This window comes from Tauraco erythrolophus, chromosome 10, assembly GCF_009769465.1.
Source record: "Tauraco erythrolophus isolate bTauEry1 chromosome 10, bTauEry1.pri, whole genome shotgun sequence".
Taxonomy (NCBI): domain Eukaryota; kingdom Metazoa; phylum Chordata; class Aves; order Musophagiformes; family Musophagidae; genus Tauraco; species Tauraco erythrolophus.
The window spans coordinates 3,474,653-3,501,812 of NC_141474.1; the positions used below are offsets into that span (position 1 = coordinate 3,474,653).

A 27,160-nucleotide genomic window follows, 5' to 3' on the forward strand; every position below is an offset into this window, starting at 1 on the left:
CCCGTGTTGTTGCACTTGCATCCGCAGAGGTGAGTGTTTCTCTTGAAGCTGCCACACAGCCTCCTTAAAATGGGATTGTGACCCAGCTTGAACATCTAGAGGATGCAAAAAGCTGGCTGCCAGCCCTCTGCATCAAGTGTAGGTCGGTAGCGTTAGTCCCGTGGGCGACCGTGGCATTCCGTGCACGTGGGATTGGCCGGCTCCTGCAAAACCCTAATCACTTTGTACGGGCTACAAAGCTGCTCCTTCTATTTGGTTAATGAATCCAAGCATAAAAGCAACAGGTGGCAAACGAACCGTGAAAGAAAAGCCTCGTTAATGTATCATTCTAGAAGGACAATTCTAAAGGTGTCGTGGAGGGCAAACAGGAGGAATGTATTTTCATTAATTGCTCAGGAAGATGCTGGCAAATTGCAGAAGCTTCTCAAATTTTAGTGCAGATGATTTGACCTCTGGAGATTCTTTATTGAAGTTTACTGTTTTCCTAGGCTGTTCCTTTTTGCGTTAGTTTTTTGAGAGTCATCTGATCAGGAAACTGAGACAATATAATTTGGTGTGGGTGATAAATTATGTTCCATAAACAAAAGAACACCGCAGACATGAACTATATATATATATGCTGCCTGGGCTGCAAACAATTCACAACGAGATGATGGATAATTAAGAAACAATTGTTTGGTTGCTAAATGTTTCCTCCTATTTGAGTCTTGCCAGCACACAGACAACACTGCTGCCTGCTTAAAGGGGGTCTGTTCAGGCTGGAGGAATTACCTACCCACAGTAAAAACCGGATACGCCGTGATGGGGCCCTTAGAGTTAATTAGAGATTTCATCTTGAAAAGGGTTTAATGTGCCCAAATCCTATTAACTTCTAAGAGAGCTGTGATTACGGTGCCCCTTTTAAGATCACGACCCAATAATTTTAATTGCTGGAACAGGTTTTATTTGTGTTGTTGTTAAATTGCCGTCGGTCCATTCATGGGAACGTTTCTTTGGCGGGCGAGTCAATGAAACAGAGGGAATATCGTCATCTTCCAGCTGGGACAACCGCACTGAGCGCATCCCTCCCGCGGCGTGGGACGGGCACTGTGCGTGAGGCTGCTTTGCGCTGCCATCCCGGGGATGTCTGTAAAATACTTTCTGATATAAAAATGCAAGGTGATCTTCACCTAAGCAGCAAACTTAAGAGGTCTCTGCCTTAGGATCAGCGCTTGGAAGGTGAGGCTGCGAGGGGATGCGCCCAACGGCTCTTTCAAACCCCGAACTCGGTCGATCAATGCAGGTTTTGTTAACTCTGGCTTTTACCGGCTCCAAACTTACGCAGGTGCCTAGAGGCCGGGCTAACTGGAGCCATCCAGGGGGCGAGAGGACCCCACCTGGGTCGCCCCACCCACCCAGCGCTCCGGTAGCCTCCTGGCCCAGCATCCTGCTGGGGGGAGGGCCGGGCTGGCTCGGAGGCGATGCGGCCAGCCGTGCTACCCGCAAAGGCCGGGTTTGGGGGCGCTGGGCCGGGCTGGGCGGGCAGGCGGCGCCGCTGCTCCTCCTCCTCCTTCTTCTTCTCCACTTCTTCTTTCTCCCCGCGGCGCTGGGCGCGCTGCAGCGGCCGCCCCGCACCGCCGGCGCGGCTCCCCGCGCCCATCATGGCTGCGTGCGCTGGGCCCCGCGCCCCCCGTCCTTTCCTCTTCCTTCTTCTCCTCCTCCTCCTGCTGCTGGGCGGCTGCGAGGCCAGCCTGCCCCCGGAGCCGCCGCCACCACCTCCGCCGAGCCCGGAGCCCCAGCCCCTGCCCGAGTCGGCTCTGCAGAAGCCCACCGTGCTCCTGGCCATCATCGCCCGCAACGCCGCGCACACGCTGCCCCACTTCCTCGGCTGCATCGAGCGGCTGCACTACCCCAAGAGCCGGATCGCTCTGTGGTGAGGGGAGGGCTGGAGGGGGCGGCGGGGGGCGAGGCGAGGCGGCGGGGAGCCCGGCGCGGGGGCTGCGGCCCCTCGGCCCGCAGCGTGCCGGCGGAGCCCCGGCGGCCCCAGCCCGCGGGTTGCGCCGTGCTGGTGCCTGGAGGGGGGTCCCGCTCCCGGCGGGGAGAGGGGGTTTTGCGGGGAGCTGACAGCGTGGCCGTGCCCGGGAAGTGGGGGGATAAAGGGGGATGTCTCCGCTCCTCCGGCCGCCCCTCCGGGCTCTCCCGCCCTGTGCTGCGCAGGTAGCCGCGGCTCGGGCACCTCTGGCCGGCCGAGGCAGGGGAGAGGCGCGGAGGGGCAAAGCGAGGGCGCAGATCCCGAAGAACCGGTGTTTGGCAACGCTGGGAAGGAGCCCGGCCACCCGCGTGTTCGTGCCGAAGGGTCCCACGGCACCGAGGGGGCTTCGTTGGAGCGGTGGGGGGACGAGTTTTCCGAGCGAAGCCTGGTGGTATTCCCCGCCTTAGAGTTTATCCAAATCCACAGCCACGAAGGACTCGTGGGCAGGGTGCGGAGCGCAGGGGTGGGAGCGTGGTTTGTCGCTCCCTGGCCGGTTTAAATAGCGGGCTTTGTGGGGAGATGGTCGGGGTTTGCCAGGGCTGGAGAGCAGACGTGCTGAGTGGGTGCCGGTGGGCATTGAAAAGGAGCATTGTTGCGAGGCTGGAGTCTGGAAGATGGGCTCAAAGATGTATTCAGAAATCCCAGCATGTGGCGATCCGATGTGGGTCGAGATGGAGGAATTAGACCAATTTGGGAACTGGTCAATCTGCCTTTATTTCTAAGGGTGAGGGGGGGAGGAAAAATAATTATCTTTCTTTCTCAACGTGATGTAAATGTTGAGAAGAACAGAATTTGCTCGGAAGGACCCAAACCAGATTTTATTTTGAAGTGTGGCAATCATGCAAAATAAGAAATGGTGCCTTATCGTGCAAAATAAGAAATGGTGCCTTATCGTGCAAAATAAGAAACAGAGCCTGATCCAAAGTTCACTGAAGGGTATGGGGAGACTCTTCTTAATTTAAAAAGTCAGTAAAGTTTTATTTTGTGTAAAGGGATGTGGGGAGGACCCCTCCCCTGGTCACATCACTAGTACTAAATGTCATTAAGCTGACAGCATGAGATGTTTCTCTGTGGGCTTCAGGAACGTGGCTGTCGTTTGTGTTCAAGGTCTTCCCAGGAAATCAGTGGCTGGTATAATCGATGCATGGCTCTTTTCTTGCCTTTTTTCCCCCCTTTTGAATTTAGGGAGTACAAAGCAGATCATTATATCAGCCTGAATGTGATGTGCCACACAAACGTGGCTGTGGAATTACAAGCTGGTGCATGGCAGTGGGTGAATGCTGGACTCATCTGTGTGTAGGTCCATGCCTCTGCTTTCATTTGTATCAGTAGGAATTTTGCTGGTTTGGATTTCATCTTAGCAGATATGTTGAAGAGTAGATATTGTCAGACCCTACGTATAGACTGTGATTCAGCTGAGCTTGGTGTTCGTAAAACATAGCGAGAGTTGTAAGCGCAGACCTGATCACCAAAGCAAGGTGGATCCTGAAGTGCCTCTCGCTGTAGAAGTGCAGAATAAGTTTGGGTTGGTTTTTTTTTTTTTGAAGTCCCACAGAGCATTGGTTGGCTCTACAACTTATTTAGTACACTTCGCATTATTCTTACTTTACTTAAGGTCTCTGCAGCATTGTGTCAAAGTATTTGTGGGGACCGTTTGTGAATAACAGTGTAAGATAACTTAAAATATGCTAAGATTCTTATAAAAATATCACTCCATTTTTAAGAAGGTTGCACACAGACTCAAGACATGGTTAAACTTGAAAACCTGCTGTTGAAAACATCAAGCTTTATAAGATGAGAATAAGTAAAATGTCGTGGCTGCTGATAAGGAGGTTCTGTAGATGCTCTGAGTTGCCACAGAGAGCGAGCAGTATGTGTAGGGTGGCAGCCATTTCTTGGAGGGGTTTAGTCCTTTTCACTTCAGCTCCCCAATAAGATTGGAGCTTTTTCAGAGCCAGGGATGTTCAGAACACAAAGGACCCACCAAGAGAAAGCTCACATACAGTGTCTATCAAGTCTCCTGAGAACAAATGAAACCATATAGTCCATTTCTGGAAGCATCCTGCGTTTCAGACTTTGTGCCTGACAGAGTCTTTTCAACAGATAAATTCCAGCATTTACGTGTGTCCTTGTGCCGTTGTATTACTGGGATAGCTTGGCGTGCAGGGCAGTGAAGTAGTGGTTGTCAAAGAGTTGGTGTTCCTTCATTGCCACTTATATTCTACTTCAGAATTTTCTTGAGAAAGTCAGTGTTTTAAAATGCCCAAATGTAGGTCTTGAGAATGAAAATTAAAAACATATATCAGCTCTTGAACTCCCATATGCTCTCTGTATTGCTTGAGGGCTTAAATTCATCAGTGGATTCCTCAAATTTCTAGGGTGGAAGTTTTATGAGCGACAGTAAAGATGGGTTAAGAGACAGCGAAATGAGTTTGAAGCACACACTGAATTTCTTTCCGTAGCCTCTGTCAGTTAATCTCGATCTTTGTTAGCCAGATACTGAGCAAAAGATGAACGCTGGACAGCCTCGTACCCCCTTCTTCCCTTTGGTCTTAATTCTGACTTCTTCAGTCGTTGTGGTTGTGAGCAACCTCGGAGGGACTTGCTGGCTACTAATGACTCAAGCAGGCCATCTGGTTGGAGGCCAACTGGCATGTTGTGACTCATGTCCTTTCAGTTAAACTAACTTAAGCTTCCTTCCTTTCTTCCTTCTCCCTCCCAAGAATCAGGAAGCTGCATCCAAACTGTCTACCGGTGATGGTCCTTGGCCATCCTTGTCTCAGAGGGTACCGATGGACCCAGGCCAGATCATCCCAGGATTGTACTAATGACTTAACTTGATGAAACAGTGCTCAGGTCTCTGTCCTGGCTGGGATAGACATGGCTGTAGGCAGTCTGTCTGTGAGCCTTTGGTGCTGGCCACCAAGGTGGGAACAGCGAAGACTCCTCACCTTTGCAGTAGAACCCAGCTTCTTCTCTCTGCTCTTCGAGTCGGTGCTCGTGTAGCTGTGGAAGGGTAATGCTGGAGATGACAGTTGTCCCTTCTTGCGAAGGAGGAAGGGGTCACAGCCCTTTGTGGAAAGCCTAGCCAGCGTTTGGCTCAAAAATACGTAACATCATGAGAAACAGGCTAGTGTCCAGCAGCAGTAGAGAGCCTTAAAACATGGCTATTGGATCTAAGTGAGCCCAGCCTAGCTGAGCTGGGTAACTTGGGCACGTGAGGAAGGCTTCCTGCATCGTTTGTGTTGGTGTTAGAGAACTGCAAAGGTGGGGGGAGGGGAGGGGAAGGTTTTCTTCTTCATCTTGAATGAAAATCATAGAATGGTTTGGATTGGAAGGGGCCTTCAAGATCATCTAGTCCCAACCTCCCTGCCATGGACACAGACACCTTCCACTACACCAGGTTGCTCAAAGCCTCATCCAACCTGGCCTTAAACACTTCCAGGGATGGGACAGCCATAGCTTATCTGGGCAACCTGTTCCAGTGCCTCACCACCCTCAGAGGGAAAAATTTCTTCCTTCTGTCTAATCTAAATCTCCCCTCTTTCATTTTAAAGCCATTGCCCCTTGTCCTGTCACTACATGCCCTTGTCAAAAGCCCCTCTCCAGCTTTCTTGTAGCCCCTTTAGGTACTGGAAGGGTGCTAGAAGGTGTCCCCAGAGCCTTCTCTTCTCCAGGCTGAACAACTCCAGCTCTCTCAGCCTGTCTTCATAGGAGAGATGCTCCAGCCATCGCATCATCTTTGTGGCCTCCTCTGGACCTGCTCCAACAGCTCCATGTCCTTCTGATGTTGGGGGCCCCAGAGCTTGACCAGAAGTTGGTTAGATAGCATGCCCCAACCCTCTTTCGATGGTTTGGGGTGGTTTCTCTTGTTTTGAAGGGTAGCAACGCTGACTCTGTTTATTTGAGATCCTTTCAGTTAGAGATAAGGAGTGTTTGTTTTTCAGGCGGGTTCACCTTGGCCAGAGTGGGTAAAGAAAAAGCATGTGTGTTCAGTAGTTATCCCGCTGGCTTACACTTCTTTAGCCTGGGATTAAGTGGCGGTTGGAAAGTTGTCCGTGACTTCAGCTTTAAATACCTGCTAGTTCATAGGTGGGGGCCATCTGCTCTCTCATCTTTTCACTAACCTGGGGATTAAGTGTCGGCGTAAATGAGTTGGTGCTTGGAAGCAATAATTAGATTCTTTTGTCCTTGAGAATCTATGCCTGCTTTGCAGATCGGAGCATGCTTATATTTCAGGAATGATAACACCAACGATAGGCGAGATTGGTGGAGAGGTGGAATAAATCCCAGGTGGGAGAGCAGTGGATGTTCTGTATCACTGGCTCCAGTGAGTGACTGGTTTCGACAGAAAAGAACTAGTTGTTCAAAATAGAAGCCCATGAGCTCAGTGTAACGATTAACTTTCGTAATTATATATTATTAGTCTAGAACTAGCTGATGATGCTTTACCTGAGCAGTTTCGTATTCTTCAACAGTTTTCTTCTCAAACGTGAAAAATTCTGCACAGAGGACAATTTCAAGATGCCAGGGATCGTTTGAAACTTTCATGGGTGTAATTACTCACTGGCAAGTGTTGGCTTTCAAATGCACTCTTTTTTTCTGTCCTTGTTTCTACCTCTGCAACAAGGTGACTTTAATCTTCACAGTCAGTATTAATCACTTAGGAATGCTGAAGTTCCAGTCCATTGGCTCTGGCTCTGTTGCCTCTGTCCACAGGTGTTTTGCATCCATTTAAAATTTGCTCACCTGTGCTGTGACTTGCATGCGATGACATTAAACCTCCAGTTTTAGAAATTAAATTGACTTTTCACTTGGCTTGTTGTTTAAACATATGGGATTTAGTTTCCCATTTGTATTTGTAGATATTTTAAATTTATTTATTACATAGCTTTAGTAACGTCAGCTTAGACTAAGTCACGGTCATAGACTAAGTGAGATGGGACTTGCACAGCCCTGGAGTTATGATTAAGGTGAATGTTCCTGTTGGGCAAGATGTTGCATAGAGTCTTTCTTCTAAAGAACTTGCGTTTGGATGACTACATCAACAGAAAGAATGGGAGTAAAATACTTGCATTTTCTAGCTGGGGAAATTGGGGAAGAAAGGTTAACCAACCAACACACGATTCTTGTACTTATTAAGACCAGAGATAGAATTCATAACTGACATTTCCTGATTCTTCTTCCTCACTGAGGTCACTTTTACACTAAAGTGTGGTAAATTTATGTAAGAAATGGAAAACCAGGGAAGGCTAAAGACATGATCCCATCCCAATATCCACAATAACTTTTTTTATTTTTAATCTTTTGGGTCTGTCTCCCTCATCTAAGTCTTGGCAAACTTAAGCAAATGACATCATGAAACTGTTCAGTAGAAACATTTGAAGGGAAGCCGAAAATTACTGCTGTGCCTCGCTGAGGTCTGCATGGCAAGACTTGAACTGCTCGTCAGCTAAAAACTTTGTGGTTCTATAGAGAAACGTTAAAAGAAGCATCAGCTGTGTGATGGCAATCTGCTGGGTATCAGTAGCTCCTTTATTTTTCCTGCTGTGCTCACAGATTGCCAGATTCTGAGGCCTTTCTGCTGTCATTAAAGTGTGTCTTGTCCCAGGCTTTATATTAGGGTCTAATAGACGTGAATGTGAATATTGGGATCTTTCATAAAATGAGATGAGGGGACTGTGCGAACCTCATGAAGTTCAACAAGGAGAAGTATAAGGTCCTGCACATGGGTCGAGGCAATCCCAAGCACAAGTACAGGCTGGGTGGAGAAAACAGCCCTGAGGAGAAGGACTTGGGGGTGCTGGTTGAGGAGAAGCTCAACATGAGCCGGCAATGTGCGCTGGCAGCCCAGAAAGCCAACTGTGTCCTGGGCTGCAGCCAAAGAAGTGTGGCCAGCAGGTTGAGGGAGGGGATTCTGCCGCTCTACTCTGCTCTCATGAGACCCCCCCTGCAGTGCTGTGTTCAGCTCTGGGGCCCCAACACAAGAAGGACATGGAGCTGTTGGAGCGGGTCCAGAGGTAGCCACGAAGATGATCCGAGGGCTGGAGCATCTCTGCTATAGAGACAGGCTGAGAGAGTTGGGTTTGTTGAGGCTGGAGAAGGCTCTGGGGAGACTTTCTAGCAGCCTTCCAGTACCTAAAGGGGCTACAAGAAAGCTGGAGAGGAGCTTTTGAGAAGGGCATGTAGTGACAGGACAAGGGACAATGGCTTTAAACTAAAAGAGGGGAGATCTAAGGAAGAAATTCTTCACTATGAGGGTGGTGAAATACCAGAACAGGTTGCCCAGAGAAGTTGTGGCTGCCCCATCCCTGGAAGTGTTCAAGGCCAGGCTGGATGAGGCTTTGAGCAACCTGGTTTAGTGGAAGGTGTCCCTGCTCATGGCAGGGGGGTTGGAACTAGATGGTCTTGAAGGTCCCTTCCAACACAAACGTTTCTATGATTCTGTTAGATTATACTGTAAAAATGACATCTTGACATGTGTAGGAATTCCACGAGACTAGTGAATATAATACATTGTGTGTCTTTGGGGTTTTTTTGTTTTTTGGTTTTTTTTTGATTCTTGCATGCTATGCATCTCTGAAAATGCAGCTGTTTTGTTTGGCTGCCAAATTTTGAGGCAGGTGTACCCTGTTATCCGTTTGTCCAGCACTTGCTTAAGTGTCCACTTGGTGCCTTGTAATGCAGGTGTTGTGTTTAGAGCCTAGATGCTAATAAAATAATACGTTGCCTTGAAGAAACTGCGGGACAGAGTTCGATGTTGGAGGTGGTTGTTTATTCTAAGCCTTTGGATGCTTTCAAAGGTGAGGGAGAAGGAGTTTTCAAGATTTTTTTGATATATACAAAGTAGGAGTGAAAAGACTTCAAGGGGTCATCTAGTTCATTCCTGCCCAGGGCAGGATCCCACTTCATCCCTGACTCGTTTCTGACCCAGGGTTGGGATTCCTCATCCAGCCAAGGCTCCAGACTGTCAGCGTTGGGTACTGTCATGTCTTCTGAAGCTTGTTCAGGTGTGGGTGAAGCAGGAGGCAGCTGTGGGAATGTGCTGGAGGACCAGCTGTGCCCAATGTTGGCTGTAAATTGCTGTAGTTAATTTGCCCCTTAAAAGAAAAAAAAAGGCAGTTTCACTTGTATGTTCCTGGCATACAAGTTATTTCAGCTCCTTAACTTCTGGTGAATCTGGAAGCAGGGATGTTAGGTCTGATCCAGAGGAACCTGCCCTGTTCCTGCTGTCATCGTCTTATTACAAGGACAAAAGCCTCTTCCCTTCCACAGCGCTTCTCCAACTGGTGCGTCCCAGGGCTAGTGCCTGAATATCCTAGAGTGGTTAAGGTTGGAAGACATGTCTGAAGATTGTCTCATCCTCATCTCTGCTCAAAGCAGGCTCAGATGAAAGCTGCCCCAGTACCATTTCAGTTCACATTTTTAATATCTCCAGGGCTGGAGACTCTGGGCAACCTGTTCCAACAAGATAGTCACTGGCAAGGAGCGTTGTGGAAATTCCGATCAGCCCACTTGCCTGTCAGGATGTGCGCTGAATCGTAGATCGATTGAAGGGCGTTTTCCGTCTTTTATGTAAAGTATCATGACCTGAAAGGAAGTTGTAGGGAGACGGGGGTTGGTCTTTTCTCCCATGTTATGAGTGACAGGACAAGAAGGAATGGCCTCAAGTTACACCAGGGGAAATTTAGGTTAGATATCAGGAAAAATTTCCTTACAGAGAGGGTTGTGAAGTATTGGAACAGGCTGCCCAGGGAGATGGGGGAGTCCCCATCCCTGGTGGTGTTTAAAAACTGTGGATTTGGTGTTGAGCAACATGGTTTAGGGACCCTGACAGTGCAGGACTCGATGATCTTGAGGGTCTCTTCCAACCAGATGATTCTATGACACCTGCAATTATTTATCTGAGTCCTCTGGGACTGAAAGTCTTTACAAACTGGGTCAGGCTTCTCTTAAAAATAGATCCGTGGTACATATGGTGTGCAGAACGTTGGGAGCTGCCTATCGCTGGCACTCGCTGCCGTTATTTGGTCCTGGGAGACTCCCCAAAAAAACATAGGGGCTACAGGGTAGAGAGAGGACTGAGGCCATGCAGGATGCTGGCTGTCGGAACCTGGAATTTCCTTCCTGTGGGATGATGTCTCAGACTTGATATTACTTCCATATATTTATATGCATCTCATTTCCTTTGTTTTAGTGAAGCATAGGGTACGTGGATGATGCTCGTCGCCAAAGGTGGATTACAGCGAAATGGGGCCCACATGCATCAAAATTTCAGGCTGAAGAAAGATAAGAATAAGAAAAATCTGTTGGTGTTCTCTCCAAGGTGAATTTTTGACCATCTTCTGCCAAAATGCCCAGCTGTTTCAGAGAGGCATGTGGCACTGCTAATAAGCTCATCAGTAAAGGAAAAAAAAAAGACTCTTTTTTTTAAATTAATGGAACTGCACAATTTGCTTCATTCAGTGCCTGAATTCACTTTTTAAAATAGAAATGAGTGGTTTTGGTTGTTTGTGAGTGCGTGTGCGTGCATATCTGTCTGTATATCTATATCTGGTGTCTGGGACCAGAGCACTTCTGTTGCTGTGGAATGACTCCAGTTTGCTTCTGGGAAGGTTAACAGGGGACTTCATAAATATATGGTGATTTTAAACTTTTTCCAGCTGACTATGGAACTGGTATATTTCAGATGGAGTTTAGTCACCAAATTTTCTGAGAACCGTTTTGATTGTGATGTTTTGTAATGTACCGTGTTGATCCTCCTCTTGCCAGATGTGGGACTGCTAAATAAATGGCTTAATGTTGTACGAGAGGCTGAATAAGGAGTTTCATGGCAGAGGACTGGAATTGTTTTTATGAAGTATTTTTTTATGTTTCTTTGGGAGAGGCGATCGCTTATTCAAGATAGCTGTAAGACACGCTGGGAAATGAGACCTCCTTATTCAGGAGTGAAGGCTGGTCATAGAATCATAGAATGGTTTGGGTTGGAAGAGACCTTCAAGATCATCCAGTTCCAACCCCCCTGCCATGGGCAGGGACACCCTCCACTACACGAGGTTGCTCAAAGCCTCATCCAACCTGGCCTTGAACACTTCACATTGACACATGTTCATCTGGACCAGAAATGGCCTTAAATTTGAGGCTGGGCCCTTGGGTTCATGAGGATCTGAATTCATGCTGAAGCAGAAGATTGTGGGAGTCCATGTAAACTATGGTGCCGCAGTAGGGCTCATGTAAGCTCTTTCACATGAATTTTGGAAGGCTTCAGCTCCAATAGGGGTTGGTTGTTTTTTTTTAATATATTTTTTTTAGATTTTTTTTTTTATATAAGGAGGAAAAATACTATTTTCATTTATACCTTTTATTTTTTCCTTTTCCCAGACAGGGTACAGGCTTCCCTTGCTTCTAAGAGGATGGTTTGCTTATTTTTCACTCTTTGATCTCTCTGCAGAGGAAAGGTTATGCGTGGCTGCAGTCTGGTTTGAATTTTACCCAGCGGGAAAATCTAGGTTGCATTAACTGTGAAGTGTTAATCTCTGTCCGGAAGCCGAGAGCAGGTGGTTATCTCTTCAGTTAGCAGATCAGAATCTTGCTTTTGCTTCTTACTCAAAGCTGCTCTCAAATCGAGTACTGTGTTGTACCTTTGGGGATAGAGTCGGAATTTAAGGGTGTAGCTTGAGTTATTTCCTCAGTAGTTTCATTCTTGTCCTTACAAGGTACTTAGGAAAATTGGAGGAAAAGGCTGTTTTCCAGCATTCATGCTTTGAAATGCAAATACTTCGATTTCTTTTTTTTTCTGTTTTCTTCCGTTTATTGGTTTGAATCCAAGAATTATTCCCAACCAGCCTTCAGCTGAGTGAACTTAAGCAAGTTCCTGTAATCAGACTAATATGCTTGCTGTGTCATTAGAGAGTCAAAAGCCATTGCGTGGCAAAGTCCTAGAAAGAGGTTAATTAGGAAGCGTGAGCTTTACACAACCAGGAAAAGCTACAAGGAACTTTTTCTGTTCCTATATTTTAGGTCTAGAAGGCAAAGAAGAACATGGCATATGAAGCTTCGCAGCAAGGCTCTTCTCCAGTCATCAGCACTTATCATAGAATGGTTTGGGTTGGAAGGGACCTCAAAGATCATCCAGTTCCAACCCTCCTGCTATGGACAGGGACACCTTCCACTACACCAGGTTGCTGAAAGCCAAAGAGGGACTTTTTGCAAGGGCATGTAGTGACAGGACAAGGGGCAGTGGCTTTAAACTGAAAGAGGGCAGATTTTGATTAGACAGAAGGAAAAAATTCTTCCCTCTGAGGGTGGTGAGGCACTGGACCAGGTTGCCCAGAGAAGTTGTGGCTGCCCCATCCCTGGAAGTGTTCAAGGCCAGGTTGGATGAGGCTTTGAGCAACCTGGTGTAGTGGAAGGTGTCCCTGCCCATGGCAGGGGGGTTGGAACTAGATGATCTTGAAGGTCCCTTCCATTCTATGATTCTGTGAGAAGTCAGAGTGGGAGTTGTGTAACTAGAGCAAAGGCTCTTTTTTTTTTTTCCTTTGGGAAAACAACAGAAGTCATCCTGTTTCTCATTTTTGCAAACTGAGGGGTTCAAAAGAGTTCTGGTTATTTCTCCTTACCTCTTGGCTAAAATTGGCTAGAATTACTGGTAAAGAATGAGAAAAGGGGGACCTAAGTGCCTGGTTTATTACTGGATTCACGAAGACTTTGTTCAGCATTGCTGTAATATGGGTATAGTGTCACACTGAGTTGGTCTGGCATGGGAGAGGTGTGCTCTTCTTCAGGTGCTGGGCAGTCAGGTGAAGAGTGGTGGGAGGAGGTGAGCCAGCTGTGTGCCATTGGGGAGGACCAATGGGAGGAAACTAGGGTCTTCACACAGACCCTCTAGAGCAAAGATCCTGAATCCCATGTTGCAAGGAAGGAGGAATGGCTGGAGACTGCCTCGAAGGAGCGGTGGGTAAAAACTCATGAGAAGGGAGAGGCTGGAAATTTGGCACTCTGGCAACACAACAAAGGCTTCTTGTCTGTGGTTCTGCAGTTGCAGAATGGGTATAGGGCTTGGAGAACAGGTGAGGAGGGAGATGTCCCATCAGAGACTGCTGAACCTCAATTGAGTGCCTGCATAAAGGAAAAAGAGGGTCATAGTTACCAGAAGCCATCTCCTGTGGAGGGTGGGGGCACCTATCTGCCAACCTGACTTGGTGTCTTGAGATGTTGCAGGGAGATTGCTGAAGCTTGTCTAGCTTTCCGGCTGTGCTGCTTATCCATGTGGTCACCAGAGATCCTGCCAAGATGACCCTGAGTCCTTCATGTATCAAAATTACTGCACTTGGGGAGGCAAGTGATGTTTTCCTCAGGCCTTTCTATGAAAGGAGAGATTATTTATATCTGTATGTTCCCCCCCCTCACACATGCTTTCTTTCAACCTGTAGGATTCTGTGATGTTGACTAGAATCAACGTTACAGTACTGGTAGAGGCTAAAGTTTAGGATTTTAAGTAACCCACTTTGTTTTCAGATTCTGTAGAGCCTGCCAGGTTAGGAAAGAGTCGATGTCGTGTGTTCTGGTTTAGTGTCGGGTTTGTCCCCTCGTTAGGGCTATGGTCTGGGTAAAGATGAGTTGAAGAGCCATGCTTGTTACACCACACCAACCACAGTGATCAGAGGGATCAGAGGTGAGATTGTGGTATGTGCTTTGGAGAAGAAAGCTTGGAAAGATGGTTTTAGATGGCTTCTGGATAGATGAGAGAGGCTGTTGCTGATGACACAGACAAATACGTTGGTTCTTAATGTAGTTTTGGCTCCCTGGGCGTGCTTATGGTTCGAGTTACCTTCTGAATTAGGGTCTGAGGAGAGGAAAAAAGTAAAGTGTTGCCATTATTGTTGTGTCCGGTCCTGGCTGTGAGAATTAAGAAATGTGCTGGTGTCCGCAGTGGTTTTCTGTACAGATTCATCATAGAATCATAGAGTGGTTTGGGTTGGAAGGGACCTTCAAGATCATCTAGTTCCAACCCCCCTGCCATGGGCAGGGACATCTTCCGCAACCATCAGGTTGCTCAAAGCCTCATCCAACCTGGCCTTGAACACTTCCAGGGATGGGGCAGCCACAACTTCTCTGGGCAGCTCATCCCCTGGCTATGATTAAGATTAGTCCCTAGAGGTAGAGTGGGTTTAAGGTTTAGGAAAAAAGGATTGGAAGTCTGCTTGCCTTACTGGGGGTCTCGTCATTTAGGGATTAGTCCTAATATCAGTTATGGTAAGGTTCATGTTTGGGGAAAAACACTGCTTCGGATCAGTGTATTCCGTTTGCTTTTATTGCGGGAATTCCTCCTACAGGAGTAACTGAAATTAGGGTTGGCATTAGGATTTAGAAAAAAGATAACTTGAAAAGGCACTAAAACCAGAGGAAGTGAAGTTCAGGCTTTCTCTAGAAATCTCTGTGGGGGTGAGGAGCTCGTTGAGAAGTGCTCCCATGGCTGGTACTGGAGATGGTTCTAGGGTTTGGAAACCCAACGCTTCACAAGCAGCATTCATTACTGAATTGTGCAGGACTCGCAGGTTTAGGGAAGAGGCTGTTGCTGTTTGGGGATGATGCCTTATGCTCTGTTTTACTTTAGAGCTTGCTCAACTGTGTGCCAGTAGGGGTGTGAGTAGGTCGGGATTAGATGTGTGACGGGAGAATGTAGAGTTTCTAGGTCGTGGAATTCAGTAAGGCCTGCGGGCTTGAAAAGCAGTCTGTGGTCAGCAGGAGGGCAACACTTATGGTCTCTTTTATAGGTCAGCTTATCCCTTATTTCCGATTATGGGTAGGAAATGTAACAGTTCAGGGCACTTGGATCACTGCTGGATTCTGCTGCTTCTGCGGAGTTAAGATGTTTGTTGTCCAGGGGAGACCAAGGTCTTGTGCCCTTCTTTTGTGGTTTGGAGAGGGTTTCTGTGTTAAGGATGCTTTTATGACAAATTCTAGGTTCAGAGTCCACTCTTGACGCTGGATTCTATCAGTGATAGCCTTTCTGCTTGTTTTAGTTCTGCGTTTGTCAATGCAGAATGTTCTTTTTTGAGTGGGTCTACTGGTTGAAATTGAGGCCAGCGTTAGAGACAATTACAGGGCCTGGGAAACCCAGCAATTAGAGGTGGTAAGAGGGTTGGTGTCAGTGGGTAGCAGTGTGTTCTGTTCTGACATATTCAAGGGACCTCTGTGGACCATAGCCTGAGTAGTTTGGAGGTTAGCTTTCAGGCTTTGAAATCTAAATATTCAAGGACCTCTTTTACTGATGGATTGTACAGACTCAAAAAGTCAGGAGCAGGTGTAGTGCCAGTAGGGGCCAATGTCTGATGACCTCTTTTACTGTGGAAATGATCCTTTACTTAGTGAGGGTTTGAATTGAAGTTATGTCTTGGGAGCAGAAGACGTTGAGAACTCCAAGTTACTTCTGACCTGTGCAGATCCTACAAATGTAGAAAAGGGGCTTATATTGGTGGAGAATGTGTTACGATCTTCTGTTCTAGACTGATCCTCCTGGATTGAACAGGGCTTTTTATGGCCATCGTGCTTAGGGCTAAGATTTGGAAATCTGAATTTGCTGCTGGGCCTGGCAGAGTTGGGAAGAAGGTTGGGTGTTGACTTGGGTGCATTGTATTTTATTCTCTATTAGTGTGTGTATGGAATTTCTGGTAATAATTTTACTAGAGTTAATGCCTGGAACTCCATAGCTTCTCTAGTTCGGCTTGGTTCTGTGTTCTTCAGTGCCTTCAGATGGAGGTGGGGTGTTGATAGAGGTGAACTCTTCAGGTTCTCTTTTGCAGTATGGAACAGCTTGTGTCGTGGTTAGGTTTTGGGAGTTTCAAACTGCTACATACTGTGAGATATGAGCAGATTATTTGGGTCTTGGAGGTTTAGAAAGAGGCCTGATCCTGATAGGAGCCAAGTACTGCATGCTCTTTTGTGCTGTTGGTGTGTACTCTGTTTGTCTCTGGTTTAGGGGCAAGGATGGAGAGCGCGAAGGTTCCAAGGCCTCAAAGCATTCGGTAGAGCTGACAAAATGAGGAAGAGGCCAGGGGCTGGTATGGGCTCAGGCCTGACGTTCCCGTCACAACGTTTCCCTTCAACCTGAAAGGGAAAGAGAGAAGTTGTGGCTGCCCCATCCCTGGAGGTGTTCAAGGCCAGGTTGGATGAGGCTTTGAGCAATCTGATCTAGGGGAAGATGTCCCTGCCTGTGGCATGGGGGGTTGGAACTAGATGATCTTGAAGGTCCCTTCCAACCCAAACCGTTCTATGATTCATGAAGTAGAAGGCTTGAAATTTCCTTGGGCCTGAAATGAAACGGACAGTCCTGGTAACTGTTGGGAGGAGGCACCAGCATAACCAGTTCATGTAACCAAGCAAGGAACAACAGATTAGTAGACCGGTGCTGTGCTCATTTTTCCCAGTCTTATGCCATTAAATTTATTTGACTCACTCACATAAATCAGTTTCTGGATGCTGCTGGTGTTTGCTCCAAGTGATGCATGCTTCTTCAGTAGGAAGTTCTGGATGGAGTTTCTATTTAGCTGTCTCTGAGATGACTGGCTCCAGGGTTCTGGAGGAGCCTACCCAGGCTCTTCTAAATAGGTTAGCACAGAATAATAATTGCTTTTGGGTGTTTTGCCTCTTCAAATATTGTTTTTCCTCCAGCTCTGGCTGTCAGAGACTTTGGTTGCGCTCATTTTTCAAAACACTACTCTGAAATAAACTCAGTGTGTGTGACTGGAATATGAAAATGTCACTGCTGCTAAATACCGTCTCTTAATTTATGATTTATTTATTTTTTTTTACTGAAAGCAGGATTTAAATGTAAATTATCATTGTTGAGTCACGGAGTGGCTCATGATACGCATTTTATCACTTCTAGCACACACTCACTTACACCCCCCCCCCCCTTTTATTTCTTGCACAAACAAGTGAGTTGTTGCTTCCAGAAAAAGCCTTGTTGATGAGTTGTTATTTCAGACCAGTGAGCTCAGAGCTGTCTGCTGGCAGAACTCTGCTCTGACTTCATGCAAACTGAGGCTGTGGCCAGGACTTTTTGCCGAACCCGAGCCTTGAAGGAAGCTCTGTTTTACAGAACGAGAACCAAACCACTGTCAGCGGTGCTTCCAGCGGCTTTGACTCCAAACATCACATCTGTCTTTTTGGACCAGCCCATCTTTATATACGTGATGCAAATTTAAGGCAGGGAGGAATATATGTCCAGAGCTAGGCTGGTGCTAAGGAAAGCAGGAGTTTCTTTTTGACGCTCAGCGAATTGCAGTGGTGTTTGTTGACGCTGCTACATGTGGAGAGCTTCCGTCACCTTCAGGTTTGCTGTGTTGGCTGCTGCAAGGTGCATCGTTCCTCGCTGTGCTCAGATCACAGGCCGCATCTTTATTTGAATGCAGACTGCCCGACTGCTGCGGAGTTAGAATCATAGAATCACAGAATGGTTTGGGCTGGAAGGGACCTCAAAGACCACCTAGTTCCAACCCCCCTGCCATGGGCAGGGACACCCTCCACCACACCAGGTTGCCCAGAGCCTCAGTTGGGGGATTTAAATCATGAATGGTAGCAAGCATAAATTCGGCGTACCACAGAGGAGATTTTCTGAGGAGAAATGTAGCTCAAGTCTCTCTAGGTTATTTTTACCTCTCTGATATGAGATCTCCAAGGAGCAGTAATTGCATATCCCATTGAACAGCAGTAATCTGACCAGCTCCTGTTGCTGCTGCAGAACGTGTGGCCAAGTTGGTTACTCCACGTAATGCTTTTGGGACAGCCCGCAGATAAAGAAGAACATCTGGTTGTAACAGTTTGGGCCCGTAGCTGGACCAGAACTCCAGCATTTTCTGCTCTGGAGGATGTGTTTCTTCCAGATCTACTGAACCGACAAAGGCATAGTTCTGCCAGGTCTCTTGACCCGACAGTGCAGATGGAGCTATAAAGCTGTGCTAACTCTGGCGTAGAAATTAAGAATATACTTGGAAGAAACAAAACAAGGAGCCGAAGAAACGGAGATTTTTGGCTCATTAGATCTTGTATCAGGTTACCTGATCCGCATAGGTCAACGAAATGCTTTACAACAGAAGTCCTACCAGCTGTTACAGAAATAGTTTATGTCAAAATGGTCTTGTAAGATGCCTGCTGCCTCTCTCGGGTGGTTTGATTTGGAGCCTGAGGAACGGGATGCTGACGGAAAACATCCTCAGCGGCTGTGCTAGCTCAGAAACCCTCCATTATCTGCTGTCGGTTCTCCCAGGCAGCCACTGAGAAGCTGGCAGATGTTTGAGAGAGCAGAAGGATTTCTCCAACGAGATAAGACTATGCTCTCAGTTTTTCCATGAAGTAGTTGCCTGATTACCTTTATTTCATTTATTTAAGAATCCCCTCTAGTGACCGCTTCCTTATATGACACATGGGCTGTTTGGTTGCAGCTCATCGTATGGATTTCGAATAGAACTCTTGATGGATTGTTTGAAAGGCGTCAGAAAAAAGGTCTGAGGCAACTTCAGATGAAAACACGAAAAAAAAAAAGTTTTTTGTTTTTTTTTTTTTGAGTGACAAGCAGGTGATGCTACAATCTTTGAATTCCTTATGGGGACGTTAAGTGACACTTTGCCAGTGGTATGTAGTAGGTCAGATTAAATGATCTTTGGACACCTTTGAACGTAACTTCTAAGGAACTTCATAGCTTCAGCAAATATCTTAAAATCAGCGATCAGGTTTCAGTTTGTCTCCTTATACATCACATCTCTATGGAAAACCCCAAGTCTCCGAAGACAACCTATGTTATTTTATATGAAGTGGAGACGTATTTTGTGATATATAAGACAGTTGTTGCGTGTTATCTGCTGTTCCCTGTCTTAGTACTGGGATGGTGGTTAGGATGATGTTTATCGCTGACAGAGGAAGAGCCTGGGATGGGTTTCCTGTTCCCTCAGCTGTGGGTTCATTAAAGCTGAACTGTCACTTTCTTCTCTGCTCTTTCATCCCTCCCACAGCCATGCCTTGGGGTGAGTTTATCAGGTATTCCAAAATTCCAGTTTTCCAGCCTTTGAAATGACCTCAAAGCCCCAGGGAACTCAAATGTCCAGGCACGGGAATACGGCTGGACAAGCACTGGGATGCGTGCGAGCGCTGTTTGGGTCAGAGTGTGTCCCTGTGGGGACAGGCATGTCCGAAGCCTGGAGATATATGTGGGAGTCTCTCCACCGAGGGTGGACGTGTATTTTATGGGGCTTCCTATTACCCAGCTGACTTACTAGGAAGTGGCCACTGAGATAAAGCGTGTCCCTATTTCCTCTCTGTGTTTTATATCCAGGCAACGAAGGGGAATACAGTAGCTATCCTCAAACTGTGCATTTGTGGTCCAGATTAAGCCTGAAGTAGTTAAAATAAATTGTGTGTTTTCATTCTTCTGGCTTGCCAATGGAGCCTTCAGCGCTTGGCTGTCCCCGAAATGCACACCTCTCCGGTGACGCTTCCTGACACCTGCGCAAAGAGGAACAGGCCAGCAGAAGTGAGAATTGTGACGTTGGGTACTGTAATGGAAGCTATTCCATGCTTTGTTTAGATGTCACTTCGTTTCCATGATCCCTTTTCCTCACTTGGGGAAGAGAAATACTCAGCATTACTTGTAAGCTGGTAGCTCTACAACCTTCTGTAGGATTAGAGGAATGTTGAGACCTCACTGTTTTTCTTTCTCTCCTCTTTAGGGTTCAGCCAGCCATCAGCATAGTATCAGTTTTCCAGCAGTTTTGAGTCCAGAGTGGGTCTTTTCCAAGACAAAATGTATTCTGACTCTGGCATCTCTAGTGCCACGTGTGCTGACCAAAGAGCACCTGTGTGTCCCACACGTGTGCTCATGTCCCGCTACATAAGAGGAGCCATGTGGATTCTCTGATGTGTGAGTGAAACATGAGATCACAAATGAAAGAGATTCAGACTTGAAAATTTTAGCTCGCCCAAAGTATTTGGAATTTAAAAGTAGAAATGCTTTGCTTACACATAGCTCTGTTAAGTGATGAGGTTGTTGATGGTGTAGCGTTAGTTCAGAGGAACATGTTATTCTGTGCTGTTGTTTGTCTGAGATCACAGAATCACACAACGGTTTGGATTGGAAGGGACCTTCAAGATCATCTAGTTCCAACCTCCCCGCCATGGGCAGGGACATCTTCCACTACACCAGGTTGCCCAAAGCCTCATCCAACCTGGCCTTGAACACTTCCAGGCATGGGGCAGCCACAGCTTCTCTGAGCAACCTGTTCCAGTGCCTCATCACCCTCAGAGGGAACAATTTCTTCCTTATATCCAATCTAAATCTCCCCTCTTTCAGTTTAAAGCCATTGCCCCAAGTCCTATCACTACACGTCCTTGTAAAAAGTCCCTCTCCAGCTTTCTTGTAGCCCCTTTAGGTAGTGGAAGGCTGCTAGAAGGTCTCTGTGGAGCCTTCTCTTCTTTAGGCTGAAAAACCCCAACTCTCTCAGCCAGTCTTCATAGCAGAGGTGCTCCAGCCCTCGGATCATCTTTGTGACTTCCTCTGGACCCGCTCCAACAGCTCCATGTCCTTCTGATGTTGGAGGCCCCAGATCTGAACGCAGCACTGCAGGGGGGGGTCTCATGAGAGCAGAGCAGAGGGGCAGAATCCCCTCCCTCGACCTGCTGCCCACACTGCTTTGGATGCAGCCCAGGACACGGTTGGCTTTCTGGCTGCCAGTGCACATTGTCAGCTCCTTTTGAGCTTCTCCTCAACCAACACCTCGAGTCTTTCTCCTCAGGGCTGCTCTCAATCCATTCTCTGCCCAGCCTGTACTTGTGCTTGGGATTGCCCCAACCTACGTGCAGGACCTTGCACTTGGCCTTGTTGAACTTCATGAGGTTTGCACCAGCCCACCTCTCAAGCCTGTCTAGGTCTCTCTGGATGGCATCACTTCCCTCCAGTGTGTCAAGCAATGAATGAGAGATGACAGAAAAACATTCTTATTTTTTTTTAGTTCTTGAGTGCTCTAAAAAGTGTGTGCGAAGTATTTCTAATCCTGGAGAAGTTTTTGTTTAGTTGTTTTTTTTCTTTTTATCCAATATGTGTGCTTCACTGCTTTAAAAAATAAATCTAGAACTGCGTCTCCAAAAACCTTGAGTTTTTTTCCAGTAATGAAGGGAAACTACTCAGACAGGAGGAGAGGCTTTGCTTTTGAGCTTGTGAGTGTTTCTTAAAAGCAATATGGAGGAAAAGTTGTTCTTGAGATTGCCATGGCCACCGATTTACTACTGGTCTGACAACACATTCACAGAGTATTAAGTTGACTGCTCTACAGAAGTTGACTATCCATAATTTATTGCAGTGTATATTTTGGAAGGAACATAGGCTTGTTTCTCATTCCCAGCCCTGACACCTACTCCTTTTTTGGGACTCGTGAAAATCCATTAATCTCATTGGGTTTGTTTCCTTCTCTGCAAAAAGTGGTTATAATGGTGGCTCCGTGCGGTGCTTGAGGAGGTTGAGACCTTTGCCGTGGATCTTGGGGGCCTCTGGCCATGCCCTCTAACCTGTGTGATTCATATTGCCTAATTCCCAGAGGTACTTTGAAGATGAGTACACTTGGCCATTCAAAACAAGAAAGCTGTAAAATATGTCTGTGGTAGAAATTCAGAAAATTTTAATGGATGAGTTGACTATTTCATGCTTGGAAAGTGTTGTTTGGGTTGTTTTCCCTCCCATATTCAGAACTCGCTCAGCAAACGCGGTGTTGTCACCTTTTCAGCTCTTTCTTCATCTGAAAGGTGATGGACAAAATTACAGATGACATCCAGGAAAACTCTACTTCATATGTAAATGTCGAATATTATTTTTTTTCCTGTTTGGCTGCAGCGGTTGTTTTTTCTAATCTCTTCCTTAATTATGTATAAAGCATTTTCAGCCATTTGCCAACAAATATGACATAATCCATTTATTTTGAAGCAGTGTACCATTCCGTGCAATTCAGAGAACCTCCATTTTCCCATATAACTGGCTACTTGAGAAAGGTTAGGCCAGAATTAGCCAGTCTCAAGTTCCATGCTGGCTTTGACAAAGTCTAGCTCTAAAATAACTTACTGATGACTGTTAAGGTTTAGCTTAACGTCGGTGAAAGCAAATTTTGGCATCAACGGCTCCACGACAAGTGACACTTGTGCCAGTGAGAGGATAATGATCTACAAGGGTCTTTTCCAACCCGAATGATTCGACGCTGATGAAACCCACTATGACTTTGCAGTGGGTCAAGGGAAACGTACAGTCTGATGTCATCAGATGCTGTGTATGAATGACGTCATCTTGTAGGTTGACAGAAATTATGCATTGGTTGGGCTATTAAACTGTTTGGGAGGTTTTTTATTCTGGGAGGGAACAGCTGGCTGTATCACCAGCATTAGCACTTTGGTTTTGCTTTTTTTTTGTCGCTGATTCTTTGATCCCAGAATACAAGCAGTTAAATGACTCACGTGTCCCTGACCGTGTTCCTTTTCAAGGGCTCTCTCTGAAGCTCAGATAATCCTTGGCAAGGCAAAAAAGTCTGTTCTTCCTGACCCTGTGACTAACTAGGGTGCTTCAGCCTTTGGGTGTTCTGAATTGCGTTGGCTGTGTCACTTTGTGGAGTGTTAGTGGGACAAACCACATCCCAGTCACAGCCCTGGCTGGCTCCTTGTGTAACCTCTGCGTGGCTGGGTGATGGTGGAGACCAGATTTAGTGCAGATAGTGAAGAGGATTCTGTCCCTCTACTCTGCTCTCGTGAGACCCCCCCCTGCAGTGCTGCGTCCAGCTCTGGGGCCCCCAGCATCAGAAGGACATGGAGCTGTTGGAGCGGGTCCAGAGGAGGCCACCAAGATGATCCGAGGGCTGGAGCACCTCTGCTATGGAGACAGGCTGAGACAGTTGGGATTTCTCAGCCTGGAGAAGAGGAGGCTCTGGGGAGACCTTCTAGCAGCCTTCCAGTACCTAAAGGGGCTACAAGAAAGCTGGAGAGGGGCTTTTGACAAGGCGTGTAGTGACAGGACACGGGGCAATGGCTTTAAACTGAAAGAGGGGAGATTTCAATTAGATAGAAGGAAGATATTTTCTACACTGAAGGTGGTGAGGCACTGGCACAGGTTGCCCAGAGAAACTGTGGCTGCCCCATCCCTGGAAGTGTTCAAGGCCAGGTTGGATGAGGCTTTGGGCAACCTGGTGTAGTGGAAGGTGTCCCTGCCTATGGCAGGGGGCTTGGAACTGGATGATCTTGAAGGTCCCTTCCAACCCAAACCATTCTATGAAAGCAGGAGTGTTTGCTGTGTGCCTGTGCCAGCCTTGCTCCTGTCGTCTCCAGTTATTAAAACTCCAGTTATTATAAACTCCAGTTATTGCTGGTGTCAAAAGCCACGTGAGTTTCGAGGTGCACATGCTGCTTCATGTGCTGTCTGCTGAGATGGTGCTGGGCATCATACGGTAGAGTTTTAGATGAGGGCATTGATTCTTCTGAGGGTTTCGGTACTGGTCCTTCTAGCACAAGGGAAAGGGGAATGGTATTCTGTTGACTGAGTGTAAACCCAACGCTGTTTTTCCTTGGGGAATGCAGACGCCTGCATAGCAAACTGACTTAGGTATGCTGGGCTCTCTTCTTTTTTTAAAGTTACCTTTCACAAAAATGCTAGAAATAGTTCACAGGCGTCTGCTGCTGATCACAGTTTGAAAACTGCTGTTCTTGAGCCATCCTGAAGTTAAATTCCTTGGAAAAAACCTTGCTAACTCTGACTGCTTCTGTTCCTGTAAGTCTGATACCTGGTACAACACACTCACGTACCCGAGATTGACCTGCACCAGGGATTCGAAAGGGATTACCCTTCCTGACTGGGATTGGATTTGTCTTTGTATTCTGTATCATCCAATCCCAGTGGTGGCATTGCAGGTCATCAGGATGGAAAGAGGTTCACGCGTATAAGCAATGAGGAAAAACGCAGTTAAATTGTTTAAACTGCTTTCGGCTGTGCAAGGCAAACCCGGAGCTCTGGCTCAGGGTCTAAATCTTTAAACTTGGCCGAACATCTCCATGTGAGAGCGTGGCGAAGAGAGAGCTTTGCCTTCAACAACAATGCTCCCTGCGCTTTGACAGCGGTGCTGACGTTTCTCCGGTGTCTCTAATGATCTATTCATCCGGGGCAGGCTCCTGCTGCAGCCTTCTCCATGCCCAGACAGTGAGTCCTTTCACGAAGGAGAAGTGCAGAGTCAGATTTCTGAGTGCAAACTGGGCCAGGGGATTTATTTGTAGTGTGGGCTCGGCCAAGCTAACTTCTCTCGACAGCTACGCTGCGAGCGAGACGCGCAGAGCCGGAACACGGGAAGGTGTAAGCCAAGATCAGTGAGTACGTTGCCAGTAGATGAAGGAGCCGAGGGCTGGCCCTCGTCCGTCGGAGGGCATGTTACGCAGAGGGCCATGAGTTCTTCAGCCAGATGCTGAGCATCCTCCACTTTGTCTCAGTGTCTTTTGGGATTAGACACTTCCATAGGATGGTGCAACAGAAATTGTAGTACTTCACACTGGGCTTGTTGGCCTGCATGCCTCAGGAGTGCCAAGAAGCATCATAGAATGGTTTGGGTTGGAAGAGACGTTCAAGACCATCTAGTTCCAACTCCCCTGCCATGGGCAGGGACACCCTCCCCTACAGCAGGTTGCTCAAAGCCTCATCCAACCTGGCCTTGAACACCTGCAGGGATGGGGCAGCCACAGCTTCTCTGGGCAACCTGTTCCAGTGTTTTTCACACTCTCACAGTGAAGGTACTGGAAGGCTGCTAGAAGGTCTCACCGGAGCCTTCTCTTCTTCAGCCTCAACAACACCAACTCTCTCAGCCTGTCTTCACAGGAGAGATGCTCCAGCTCTCACATCACCTTGGCGGGATACTTCTCACGGTTGCTGGTATTGCTGCCAGGAGACTCTATGGTCAGGCTGCGGCAGCCCCAAACTTGGGGTGGTGGCCGAGTCCAGACTTTCTTCTTGCCTGTAACTCCCCTTTCCAAGCCTTTGTGGGCAAAGCCATGTTTTTACTTCTGGTGGAAAGGATGAGTACCCATGGTGGATATGGATGTCTCAGCTTTTTCTAACTCTGTGGCAGTGTTGGTTTGAGGAAGCCTTCTCAGGACGTGGGCACTAGGGTTGCAGAAAATCTTGAGGTTCTCCATTAAGCTGTGCAGGTTTCGTACAGAGCACTGTAATAACAGCTGCGGTCCAAAAGCCTACAGAGATGGAATTTTGCACGCTCTTGCTCAGTGACTGTGTACCTGAATCCTCAAAGTCTTCCAGACCTGCTGAACTGGAAGATACCTCCTAGCATTTGTGCCACATTTTACAGAAACTGCCGTGCGTACAGGAAATGTTTCACTGTTGAATTTTACTTTGTGTTGTCTCTGTGCACCTGAGTATGCCAGCAGGCAGGAACTTGTTTGGAGACTGGGTCAGGAGGGCTTAGTGCTGTTCTTCTACTGACAGTTCTATTCAGCCTGCAGCAACAGCAAAGGAATTCCTGGTCCACTGGAGAGGTGCAGGGTCTGGATGGAAATCTGCCCTAAATGCAGATCTGACTTCAAATAGGTGCATTGAGGTGACAGTTCCGTTGCTTGGTTGCACAGAGGTTTGTTGGAAGACCACTAACACAAAACAGTGACTTTTTGCCAAAAACCTTTGGGAAGAATGTCTTTATTGCTGCATATCAGCAGAGTTTTCACACAAAAGGGTCAATTGTTGTGTAAAACTCACTGTAGTGTCACACAAAACGTTCCATCAGATCACGGAGCAGGTTCTCAACTGGTTAAAAACCTGAATTTTCCTTTGCTCCAGAATTAGCTGGGTGTATTTCTTAGTGCTACTCAAACTCCTCCTAATTAGTGACGTGATTTAAAATATTCTATTTCCATTTCCTATTTTCTTACATCGTTTCCGTCAGCCTGCACTGGACAAGTGACCAAAAAAATCACTTTTATTTGTAGCCGTTCAATTGTATGGTATTTGGATTACAATAAAAAATGTTTCTATGTGTGTTAAAATGACTTTGATAAGTCTTGTAGGATAGGATTAGAATGAAAATCCATTCACAATGGAATAGAAGTCATGGTTTAAGTCAGAAGTTCCTAAAAATGTCTTGTCTACAAAGGTACATTCGTAAATGCTTTGGAAGAATGGAACATGCCTGTCTCAACCATGTAACTTGGTTATGTTCAGCTAATCCTGTTCTCTCCATGTTGGTGTAATCCTGAAATAAGTATTCCGTTATTCTTTGCTTGGTTCAAAGGAAAAGAATTGTGTTGATCCAGACCAGTACTGCAGTACGCCAGCAAAAGAGAGATCTTGATTGGCGCTGATAGCGGCAACTTTCTGACCTTTAATGTAAGCTCAGAAAGAAGGTGAGGTTTAGGGAAAGGTGAGGAAGGTGAAGGAAGATGTGGAGAAGTATTAGGTTTTCTTTCCTGGCATGTCGCAAAACCTGCTTTTACATTCTGAGAATCTCCATATTGTGTATGTGGAGCTGTAAAAGGTAGAAGATAGGAGGTTCCACTTAAACATGAGGAAGAACTTCTTCCCAGTAAGGGTAACAGAACACTGGAACAGGCTGCCCAGAGAGGTTGTGGAGTCTCCTTCTCTGGAGATGTTCAAAACCTGCCTGGACCTGTTCTTGTGTGATCTGATTTAGGTCGTCCTGCTCTGGCAGGGGGATTGGTCTAGATGATCCTTTGAGGTCCCTTCCAGTCCCTGACGTTCTGTGATAAACCTTGGGATGAAAGCTCTGACTGGGTGATGTGGGCTGAGAGGCAGACATGGTGCTTATGGATACTTGTAGAGCCCATGTATAACTTTGGGGGGAAAAGGAAAAAAAAAAAGGGAAAAAAACAAACCTAAATTAAAAATGTAAGCCACTGAGTGGAATAACTTGGGTCTGCCTTTCCCCTCTGATATGGGGTGTCTAGTTGTCCATTAGTGGTCCATGATCTGAGTCTTCGTACTGGCGGTGAGGTAGCAGCCTTGCACTCATTCTTCTGCGAGCTTGGTGCAGAGCCCGAGAGCTTTTCAGATGTTTCTGTTTTGGGGGACCCTTGGTAACGTTGTATGAGCCCACGTTCAGTGTGCCCATTGACAAA

The 27,160-nt window shown here is 46.8% G+C and overlaps 1 protein-coding gene across 1 annotated transcript in view; it reads left to right on the top strand.

Moving 5' to 3' along the window:
• Positions 1–1,640: 1,640 nt before the first annotated feature.
• Positions 1,641–27,160, top strand: part of COLGALT2 (collagen beta(1-O)galactosyltransferase 2) — a 55,369-nt gene continuing 29,849 nt past the window's right edge. Inside the window, exon 1 of the mRNA XM_086617397.1 lies at positions 1,641–1,912. Within this exon, the coding sequence (XP_086473523.1) occupies positions 1,641–1,912 (272 nt within the window). The remainder of the gene's footprint in view (positions 1,913–27,160) is intronic.